This window comes from Phyllostomus hastatus, unplaced genomic scaffold (genome assembly GCF_019186645.2).
Source record: "Phyllostomus hastatus isolate PE091 unplaced genomic scaffold, TTU_PhHast_1.1 phas_scaffold_129, whole genome shotgun sequence".
NCBI classification, from domain to species: Eukaryota; Metazoa; Chordata; class Mammalia; order Chiroptera; family Phyllostomidae; genus Phyllostomus; species Phyllostomus hastatus.
Window position 1 is genome coordinate 26225526 of NW_025334009.1, and position 12067 is coordinate 26237592.

Here is a 12067-nt window from a genome sequence, read left to right on the forward strand (position 1 = left end):
CTTGCATACCTCCCCTCTGTTCCACTCCATTGTATAAGCACGAAACTCAATTCTGCTGGAAATTAATGTCACCAAGAGCTGTCTCCCATAGTTGTGCAGTTACCTCCTGCACTGTAGACACTCATCTAGCATTTTTAGTCACAGTTGTATTTACTACTACAGGGTAATGTGTGTTTACTCTGTGTCGACACTATGTTTACTTTGGAAGGATAATGCCATGGGGTACAGAACTCAAGGGGGTGGTTTTTATCTCTCAGCACTTTACATGTTCCCCTGGGCCGCTTTCCTCTGGCTTGCATGGTTTCCTGAGGAGTTGGATGTGATTCTTACCTTTACTCCTTATAGGTAAGGTGATTTTTCCCTCTGGCTGCATTCAGCATTTTTTTTCTTTTTCTGTGGTTTTCTGTAGTTTAAAAATGATATGACAAAGTATAGGGATTCTGATATTTATCCTGTCTGATGTTCTCTGATCTCCCCGGATCTGTGGTTTGGTGTCTGACATTAATTTGGGGAAATCCTCCATCATTATTGTTTCATGTATTTCTTCTTCTCCTTCTGTTCTTCCCATTATGGGCATGTTACATCTTTATAGTTGCCCCACAGGCTCTGGATAGTCTCTTCTGGTTTTTGGTTTTGGGGTGTTTTTTTCTGTCTTTCTGTTTACTTTTCAGTTTGGAGAGTTTCTATTGACATACCTTCAACTTCAGAGATTCTTTCCTCAGCTGTGTCCCGTCTACTAATAAGCCCACCAAAGACATTCTTCGTTTGTTTCAGTCTTTTTATCTCTATCCCTTCTCTTTTATCCCTTAGAATTTCCTTCTCTCTGAATAAACATTCCATCTGTCTATACATGCTGTTTAGTCATTAGAACCCTTAGCTTTTTAATCACAGTCGTTTTAAATTTGTAGTCTGATAATTCCAACATCCCTGCTGTATCTGAGTCTGCCTCCGATGCTTGCTCTGTCTCTTCAAACTCTGCATTTTGCTTTATCGGTATGTCTTGTCCTTGTTTCGTAGTTGGAAATGGTGCAGTAGGTGAAAGGGGCTGCTGTCGGCAGGCCTTCGGTGATGCGGTGACAAGGTGTGGGAGGAGAGGAGGCCTGTGGCCCTCTGAGTAGGCGGGCGTTGCAGTGAGGCTGTGCCTCTGGACCGTGAACCGCACATGCATCTCTCGGCTGTCCCCCATCCCCCACTTGTGTGTGGCCAAGATTTGGATATTGGGAGAGGAAAATTTGTGGAGAATTTTTACAGATGTGATCATGTGTTTTTTGAATCTTTAGGACAGTTTTAGAAGTTGAATTAAAACAGCTGGAGACTCTGGCAATTAAGAGGGCGTTGGAGACCCGAGAAGCTCTTTCAGTGGAATTTGGGTTAGAAAGCCGGGCTGCAAGAGATGGAGGGTAGTGCGAGGGTAGGAAGAGGCAGCAGGAGTTTCAGAGGTGTTTGTTTTTAAGTCTCAGAAACTGAAGAAATGGGGCCCAGCAGTAAACCCAGGTTGGGTTCCGGTACAGGTGTTTCGAAGGATTTGTGGATTTTCAGAAAAATGCCCTTTTGCTACTGATTCAAGCTGCTAAATGAAGTTATGCCCAAAGCAAGTTGTTGGCACAATTTCAAGACCATCTCTCCTAGATGGTACTACTTACTTAGTAATAGTATGTAGTGGAAAATAGGAATGAAAGTCTTTGATTACACAGATTTGTTACTCATCAGGTTTGTGATCTAATGTCTTAATCGCAAAATCCTTTTACTGTTCATCTCAGCTCTATTTACACATTACACTCTATCTTTAATCTAGTTCGATCCTCACTGTCCCTCAGATCTCTGATGACTGCATTGTCATTAATTTAGCACACGTGGCTTAATAGTGTAAATCACAGGCAATGATAATTGTTGCAAGTTGTTTAGTATTTCTTGTGGAGAATGCTGCTCATAATATTTAAGATCTACACTAACTAACTTGGCCTAAAAATTGCCATGCCTTAAAAACAAACTGTGGACAGCATGCTTTTCCTAGAAGTACATGGTTTACAGTTGTTTATGTCTGAAAATAAGTAGAGTTGCCATCGATAGTTGTTTTGAAAAGAATATATTCTTCTGGAAGCTATGGGTAGTGGATGAGGGGGAAATTGGTTAAAAACAAAAAAAATGTTCAAAAAAGGAAAACAGTACTCATTCCCTTTTAAGAGCTATTCAGATGAAAAATGGCTCGGCATGAGCTTGATCTGTATGTTTTTCGTGGTTATTAGTAGTAATGAAGATGCATTAACCATATTCTCTTGATAATGCTCCAGCAGTTTCTTAGTACTTTTATCAGCATATAAATTTTACAACTGGCAATGTGGGAATTTGACTAGTACATTTTTGTTTATAAAAAAGGGTAACAACATTACAACTTCTTCATATCTATGAATTATGAATCTTGACTTGCAAAGAAGCAAAACTACACTGCAGTAGAACTTCATATCCTGATAGCTCTTCTTCCCGCAGCCTCATAAGGCACGGGAGTGCCTGCAGGCTGCCGAGCGGAGTGCAGAGCCAGAGGTGAACGCCTGCTTGCTCTGGAATTTATGAGGTCTTTTCATTTTAGCCATTCTTTTTCTCAACAAACATGTATTCTGTGCCTTCTCCGTTGTTAAGCTATAGAGTCTGTGAACTGAGGATGCTCTCCTTCACAAGGAAGCAGCTGAAAACGAAGAAGTGGTGTGTGACCACTATTTATCCTCACATCTGTTAGGAAACGTTACTTTTTAATAATTTTTGAAAGGACTCTAAATAACTCAGTTCTTTAAAGGTTAAACTTGATACAAAAAAGAGGCCTTTGAAAATGATTTTTTTTTCACATTTCATTGAATTATAAATGAATGGATCTTTGTATTATAAAGCTGAATTCCAGGATTTAAATTTGATTTGTCCTGTGTCCAAAGCAATGTAATTCTCCAATACCTAGCCCATAATATTGGCTAGTACCATTAGAGAAAACTTTATGGAAGGAACAAGCATAGTGTTCTTTCCTTTTATTAATAGAACTATGGATCGGTTTGGCTTTACAGCTGTCTGTACCAATGCCAAGGGCACAGCTGTGGTGAGAAAGGTGGGAGAAGCACCAGGGAAGTGCTGCCAGGTAGATCTGAGGAAAGGGCGTGATAGTAAAATGCAAGTTAACTGAAATCAAGTAAATGAATCCCTCCAACTTGATTTTCAGTTTCTCACTTTAATGAAGAAAACTCAAAATGGAAGAAAAGCTTCTATTAATTATTTGGGCAATAAAGCACAAACTTCAGTGTTGTCATGGAATTGGACTCTCTTGTACAACTAAAATAATTGATAATCATAACTGGTCTTCAAGAAGATACTAGCTCTGAAATGGTTCAAGATCATGAATCATTTGGGAAGTCATCACTCCTTTACCAAATGTTTAGTTTGTGTCCTCTATTTGCCAGTTACAGCACAGGTGCTGGCAAGCCCCGGAAGCCTAGGGAGGAAGTGTGTGCAAGGAAGGGAGTGTTTCCAGGGGCAAACTGCTGCTGAAGGGTAGAGTCCATAAGAATGGATCTTTGGCTCTGCAGCACAGAAGTCACTGGAGACTTGGGGGAGTGCATTTAGAGCAACGGCAAGGCCCCGACCAGACCTTACAGAGCCAGAAACTGACAAAGCAGCAGTAGCACGTTAAGACACTTTTTGAAACAAAACTCTTTGTGAGGTAATGGAAATCATACAGTAGAGAAGGGGAAAGTGGTGACACAGGAGAAGGAGACGCAGAGCCCAAATGGAGAGGCTGGCCACAGCTAGGAGCACAGACTTTCTTCCCCTGTAACACTCGAGAAGACCTAGACTGTAGGAAGGTGCAGCTGCCGTGTAACAGATATTTATAAAACACCTATGGGTGCCGGGCAATGGCCAAATAGCTGAGAGACAAAAATCCTTGTCTTCACAAAACTTTTACTGTAGTGGGGATTGGAGGAAGTGGACAAATAATATTCCAATAAGTAAAATATATAGTATGTCAGCTGATGCAAAGTGCTATCAAGAAAAGGGAAGCAGGGAAGCGGGGAAGGAGCCTGTGGAGTGGGGGGCGGGCGGTGGGGGTGAGTGTGCATTGCCGTGCTCGTGGTCTGGGCATTTGGTATGATTTCTCTGAGTTTACTTCATGACTCTCAAGTTTATTCTTCAAAATCACATTAAATGTGACCTCGTACTCACATACAAGACCTAGTGGGAAACCTCCTCTGAGCCTCGTTTCACAGGCTCCCCTTTCTGTGGGTAGCCCAAGCCACACCCAGCCCTGTTCCTCGCCTTTATAATCGTCACCATAAGGGTTTAATCATGCTTTTATTTATGTAAGTGTTTGATTAATATATTTACTCCCTACTAGAGTAGAAGCTCCACGAAGGAAGCTTCTAAAACATGTCTGTTTTAGACAGTTGTATCCTCAGAACCTAGTACACTGTCGGCACATAATAGGCCCTATTTATTGGATAGGTGGATGAAAAGTATAAAGACTATTTTCCATAAGCCACATCTTTAAGGGTCTTCTTGTTTTATTATGCTGTGGTCACTTTTAAGTTTTCACTTCTCACTTGTTGCAGCTGATCTAGTAAACAGCCATGTTCGAAGCAGGTAAGGTATGTTTTTATACCAATGGCATATGTGAAACAGTGTAAAATATAGTTGTCCTCTAATTTAAATCATGTCTCTCCACCTATTTTTTTTTTACAGGACCAGTGCCAAAGGCACTCCCTTGAATATAAATAAAGTCTCTAATAGCCTGATTAATTTTGGAAGGAAATTGATTTCTCCAGCAATGGCCCCAGGCGGTATCAGTGGCCCTGTATCGGGAGGCAGTAGTGGCAGTTCCTCCATGGCTGTGGCTCCCACCAGGACCTTAGCAACCTTAGCAGAGGCTCCCAGACATCATTTGCAGCAGCAGCAACAGCAGCAGCAGCAGCAGCAGCAGCAGCAGCAGAGGCTGCTGAAATCGGAAAGCATGCCAGTGCAACTGAACAAAGGTAAGGAAAAAGTACTAATAAATCTAAAGGAAACCCTCACAGTAGAGCCTGGGATTTCCTCACCTGCCCGTGAGAACCCAACTGCCTAGAAATAGAAATCAAAGCAAAACTTAATTTTAAAAAGATCCATTCTGTTAGATCCTTTTAAGTTAGATTATTAGATACTGTGTCATTCTAAATTATGACCATTTTATGAGATTGTTTGTGAAAGTGTTTTGTTGTTTTTTTTTACATTTATATCCCACGATAATTGCATTTGGGTCCTGGGGATTCCTGTAGAGTATGGCGCGAACTATCACAGCACAGAATGTGGAATCCGTTGACTGTGATCTCTGCTATCTCAGATGCTTTTGACTAGAAGGGAATCTGAAGTGGGAAGTTCCGAATCCCACGGGCTTTACTCGGCACAGCAGTCATCCACGCAGTCGGTCTGGAGGAAGCGTGCCACTAGGCTTGCAGTCACTCTGTCTGGCTGTTTCACCTCTGAGCTCAACAAACTAGAACCTTAAGGGGGGGGTGGGGGAAGCTAAGCACAATGTCAGGCAGCCAAAGTAAGTGTCTGAGTCCATGCACTAACAGTGAGCCGTGGAGTGTGAGCAGAGGAAACCTGGCAGATGAGCCGATCCAAAGCTCTCATTTGGTGTGGGTGAGGGCACTGCTGTGGGTCCTGTTAGTGGCGCTCTGGCTGCTGGGGCTCGGGTAAGCTCCCTTCTATTTCTGGGCCTCCCCTGGGCCTCACCTGCCTCCTGTACTGTATTCCCAAGGGAGCCCTTCAGGTTCTAACTCAGAATCTTTATACTCTGATTTTCCACTTGTTTTCAGGGACAGATGATTAAGTACCCCTATTCATAGCAGATTAGAAAGAGAAAGATTACATTTATTTCTTAGTGGGGGGGACTTTGTTTTCTGTACTGCAGAAAACAGAAATAATAACACAATGGCAGAAAATTTCTAAAAGTCGTTCTGTAGCATTCCAAAGCATCAGATAGCCATTTCATTTCAAGGCAGATACACTGACACGTGCCTCATTCGTGTCTTCGAGGGAGCCCTACGTAAGAGCCCCATTAAATCACCGGTGTTGGCAGTAGCAGTAGTCATGTTGAGTCGGTAGGAAGACCTTAAACCATGTTCCTTATACTCTGTTTAAGGAGTTTGCATCCAAAATAATGAAAAATTTTAAGTTACTGGTATTTAAATTGGTAAACTTAATAAGTTAAATGGGCTTTATCACCCAGTGATTTAAAATAATGAGTATTATTCAATAATGAGTGTGTGTTCTGCCATCAAACACACCATGTTATCTATTGTTGCCTATATGAAGTATAGGGTGCTATATATTAGTATTTAAATTTTATTAGAGTATTCAGTTTACCTACATCAGACTATCTTGTTTAAAATTACATTCTTCTCTTCTTAATGTGGAGCTATCACACATGATTTAAAGAAAAGGAGACTTCAGATCATTAACATGTTGTAAATGTGTCTTAATGCCAGGAGACTTGCCCACTTACAGAATGGAAATGAATGTTATTTTATATATTTCATAATTGTACTGTTTTATTGTTCTAAACAAATATGATTTCAATATTGCTTTGATAACAAGCTGTACTCAGTAGTAATTCTAACTGATGGCAGGCAAATGAGTCAGAGAATCTCTTAATGCTGTAGCTTAAATTTTCTGAGGAACCAAGCCAAATGACTATAGAAATATAAAGTTGTGTCTCTAAGGAAATGTCAAGTATTAATATCACAGTAAGTGAGAAAGGAAGTGCATGAGGATGGAACAATTGATGAAAACCAAGTCCCCAGTTAGAAGAAGACAACAGAGCACTTAAGCAAAGTATTTGGAACATGAGGATTATCACTGGGGCATTTCGTACCCCATCCCCGTGCTGGAGGAAGGCAGCCTCGTCTGGCAACTCTTCTGTCTCTTTATTCCTGGTTTGTTCTTCTCATGCCAATCTTCAAAAAGCTTGTCTACCTTCATATTGAAGATAAATAGTCCTGCTAATGCCCCTCCCTGCATAAAGTTTCAAATAAAACAGAGGAAAAGGCAAAGAGCAGTGTATGCACGTAAAAGCTAGTGTAGGTTGATGCCATTCATCCACTCACGGTGAACTGTAAGCAGAACCCTAAAGCTTTCTGACCCTTTGTTTCCTCACCCTAAGTAATAGGTTTGGGCTGGTCCCTGAGCGCGTTTCCAGCTCCAAAACTCTGTAGCTTCTGTGGCGAAAGATTATTTGTTAACTCTGCAACGAAAAACACTTCTCCAACACTGGTTCTTTAAGCAGGTATTTCCTCCGATATCCTGCTGTGCTGTGACACCGACAGATCTGCAGGTGTGCTGCAGATTTGTGTAGTGTGGTGAGCACGACGTTTCTGCTGTCAGGGGGCTTGTGCTGGAATACGACTTCTAACTAGCTCAGAACGGCGCCATCTCCTTAGTGCCTTTGAGGAAAGATAATGTAACAGCCTTTTTAGTGTACTCTGCTGGAAAATTTGAAAGTTGTTTTGAAAAATGGTTGTTTATAAAGATGAAAATGCTTATGGTTTTCCTAGGTTAGTTAACTCTCAATCATTTGTGCTTATACAAGGGAACAGCTGTATGGAAAACAGAAAATTCATGTACCCGTTGCTTGAAATGCATTCTGTACTTCCTGTGTGTGTCGGGGGTGGGTCGTGAAGGAAGGAAAAGGGAGCACAGATGTCCCTTGATAATTTTCCTGGTAATATTTCATATTAACATCAGTTTTCAGCCTCTACACACATACTAATAGGTGAAGCAGCAGAATAAAAGGGGTAGCCAGCATAAAATTGAAAATTCCCTTTAAATATACAGAAAATAAGCACACTATTTATCAGTGAGTAGAGAGTTAACTATGTTATGAAAATTCAGGGCCTGATAAGTTCTGCTAAAAGCTGTTCATCACTTGTTTGGAGCACGTACCTATTTATAGACTTTATTGCAGTTAGAGGAGAATATAAACGTGCATGCTGTTAATTGATGTGAACGATATAATTGAAATGCAATAATTTCTAGATGAGCTGACCATGTGTAAATCATAACTGTAGCAAGTGGCCAAGGCACTGAGGATATGTTGCTTAATTCAAAAGTGGACTTTTTACTATTGTATAAAAACTACAGGAAAAGCAAGTCTGTTAATCTTACATTATCGTACATAGAAAATATGGTGCCTTTTAAGAAGCCTCTTTTTTTTTTTAACCTAGTTAATCTCAAAATATCACAGGCCTTCAGAAGCTGTGGTGTCTGGAGGATTACTCTGTTGACAGTGAGTGCTTATGCCGAACTTTGTCATCTGGGAAGGAAACCAAAGAAACAAAAACGTCTCCCTTCTCTAAACGGCCATGTACCTCAGTTCTTCACAGAATTTCCTGTCATGCTCCTTTTCCTTTCTTTCCTGGGTTCCTAAAATGCAATCCTTTTTCCGCATTTCCTTTGTCTGGTTCCTGAATTTGAACACTTCTTTATTTGCAACATTTACAGCAGGTTCAATTTGTAAATGAAATCTCGCCTGAAATAAGTATATCAAGTTTAAAGGGTATGCAGTTCACAGATTTATTTTTACATGTTGACATTTGGTACATGTGGTAACTTTTGAAATCTTTTCAATACTTAATATGAAATTAGAACTTGTTTAGGTCTTTATCTGATCACTGGAGAAGTTGGTTTCAAGTCTAGTTAAAAATAAATTTTGCCTGTTAGACAAGGAAATCAATTTCAAAAGAATGCTTATTTAACAAATGCATATAATTTTTGGGATAAAGACTTTTGAAAAGAAAATATAAAACCATACTAATATTTGTAGCACAATAAAATCTGTTCAGCAAAATCTTTTGATTGCCAGAGTATCCTGTACTTTCAACTGGGAGAAACTTGTTTTATACGTTAGTAGAAACTTGTTTTATTTTTTCTTTAAGAAAAATATGCACAAGTGCTTTTTAGGAGATACTTTTAAAAAAACAGTTCCTTTAAAAAAATTTTATATTTATTTTCATAAGATTGCACTGTGTTTTCTGCTTTACTTTTAGTAATTCAGTTGACAAATGTATTACAACATTAAGTATGAAAGAAAAGTTGATATCTTTCCTTTTTATGAAATCTAATTATTTTTTCTTATGAAATCCAGGTGATATAGTTACAGGAAGCAATGCTCAGGTTTCTGTTCCTGTCCAGACTCTAACTGACCTCCAAGGTACAGTTACTATGGCAACGATGTATATCTCTTTGCCTGCAGTGTTATCATTGCCTATTCCAAAACTCCATTATTCCTTTTGCCCACCCTCCATTCATACTGTTGATCAGTTCACTACCATTGTTCAGCCACTGAGTGGCACTGTTGTTCAGAACAAAAGTCCCTCTCATGTCACTTTGGGGATGCCAAACCTAGCTGTGATGTGGGTTTTCTGTTAAGTTCGAATCAGCCTCTTTCCTTGTGAAATATGGTCACTTTACATGTTGTGGTGGTTTTAACACTGTGTTTTATTGGGCAGCTCACACCCAACTGTTATTTTTGTTGCATAGGAACTCTGTGACAGTAACCGACAACGTAGTTCTGAGAGACCATTTGTATGCATATTATTAAATGTGTCGGGTATTATCCAAAGTCCTTGTTTTATTTTACCTAAAAGAATTACAACCTGATTTTAAAATAAATTTTTAAGTACAGGTTTTGTATTATGAATCATAGCAACAGGAAGTTTGGTATGACAAATCTCCATGCATAACTAGCAATGATTCAAAATAAAAAGGCATTTTAATATCATAATTGTTTGTTGAAAATATAGAAAAAAATTTTAAGAAATAAAAAACAATAGTAATCCATATTTGGCAGTTCCTGTGGAATGTAAAAGCATATAAATATTTAAAGTTGCTGCACTAGTCTCATATTATGTAATCTTTTAGATGAAATATGCTAAAGAGAGGAGTCATATATTAAGTGGAAGCCTAGACTAACGTTAATAATCTCCCATTTAAATTCAAACAGGAAAGATAACAGTATTAAAATTCATATTATGTTTTCCTTAATTTAAAATGTCCACATAATTTAGTCATGCTGGTAGTATTAAAATACTGTTCTAATAATATGCCTTCATGATCTCTGTTCTTCTTGATAAACTAACAGAAAAGAATCCATTGTGATTAGGAAATGAGTGGTGTGTGGCTGACCTCTTTTAAAAAACACTGTTGCGGGTAGAGGGATGTGACCTTACTTCCATATATAGTTCTGTGCTTCCCAAGTATAGTTTCTGGCTGTATTCTGGTAATTGAACCAGCTGACCTTTCAGGGTTTTTTCCGTCCGGAGATTCCACAAGGAGCTGCTGTTTACTCTTCCTGGTGGTGTCTGTTAAGTGACATGAAGGGATACAGCAACATGGAAATAGAAAAGGCAGATAATCTCCAAATGATTTCTCTTTACCCTTGTCAGTTTTTGCACTGAAATAAATATTGATGTGATCATCTGATATGATAGGAATTCATAGGACTTAAATTTGTTTCCTAAAATTAAAATCTGAGGCCCTCCCCCACCCCCACCAACAACTCTTTAACACGTGTTCTGTTGCCCCAAAGTTAGCTGGCTATGGAAAGAGAAAAAAGCGAAGACTGCCTTGCATATTCTGACTTCTGCATCTATGCTATCACGTGCTCAATCCATTTTTCCCCACAGACCAGGGCCACTTGAACAAAGTTGTCTTTTAGATAGCATCTTGAAGGGGGAAGTTCTATCACTTTATTCAAATAACTTATGTAAGTAGAATCATGCCATTCGCTTATTCAGCAAGTATTTATTGAGTGCCTCCTATGTGCCAGGCTCTGTTTTCATTACTCCCTTGCTTTCCCCACAGCTTGACCAGGTGACTTGGGCATCCACCTGTGCTTTACGTGACCCAGGCAAGAATGCCCAGTCAGGAACCAGCTGTTTCTCTGGAGAGCCTGTTCAGAATCCCCCCTGCCTGCCACTTTCTGACAGAGATTCAGTCTGCTGGGGAAGGCTCCAGCCGCTTTATGAGGCCCAGATAAACAGCTTTCAGTCTGGGATGCCCACTACAACCGTGATGAGGAGGCAGTGAGGCGACACCTACCCCAATCTGAAGAAGTCACTTTGTGTTTTCCTCAACACACTGCCTGCAGAGTGTCGGAAAGCAAACAGAAGGAGAAGTAAACCGAAATAGTGGTGGCAGCAAGAAACTTTTTAAAAATCTGTGTTTAATAGGGTTAGTTGCATTAGAAGTTAGAGAACCTCATCAAATGTGCCAAAGCCATTTACAGTCCCCTGTATATTTCAGGAATAGATAAACTTCATTTCATGGAACTAAAACTATCATTTAGACTTTCCCCAGATGTCTTTTTTTTTTTCAAGATATGAAGCAAATATCAATACTTCCCATGATTCTTTGGTTATATATAGTCTTTTTAGAGATTTTGTATCTATAATCCTTTGCCTTTTAACACACAATAATTATATGGTTTTAATTTTTTAAAGAAAAGCACTGAATATAAAGTGATATTTTACAATTTAGGCCAATAAATAATTTTTGGAAAATTTAGAAAGTTCATTTTTTATCTTTCAGGATAAGTTGCAATCATTTACAGTTTACCACAGGAGAATTAGTTTTTTGAAGACAATTCAGTAGGTTTCCTCAAAATTATTTTTGAAAATATATAGCTACCCCAGAAACTTTTCTTCTAGAGATATTTAGGAATTTATTCACAAACCAGGAAGCTTTTTAATAATGGATATACACACACACACATATGGACAAACACATGGGTGTTACTTCCAAGGAGAATTTAGAGTTTCCAACAACAGAAGTGTATAAGTATCATCACATAACAGACCATTAGAAAAGAAATTTCTATTTTGTAAGTTACTACCATAGGCATTTTTAAAATTTATATTTGTGTGTATGTTATTTCTGTTACTGGATATGATTATATATGTATATATGTGGGTACAGACATAGATATCATTATATAGCATTTAAAAATGAAAAAGGAAGGAAAAGGTTAAAAAACAACCTCCCTGCCCAGATAACTACT

General features: G+C 39.0%; 1 protein-coding gene across 5 annotated transcripts in view; it reads left to right on the top strand.

The window, feature by feature from the left end:
- Nucleotides 1-12067, top strand: part of TBC1D5 (TBC1 domain family member 5) — a 479919-nt gene that overhangs the window by 410069 nt on the left and 57783 nt on the right. For 4 of the 5 annotated variants that reach the window (XM_045856988.1, XM_045856989.1, XM_045856990.1 and 1 more), the window contains one exon: nt 4717-5006. In XM_045856988.1, coding sequence (XP_045712944.1) covers nt 4717-5006 — 290 coding nt within the window. Of the gene's footprint in view, nt 1-4716; nt 5007-9154; nt 9221-12067 lie in introns of all 5 variants that reach the window. The other variant, XM_045856992.1, reaches the window with a different exon arrangement.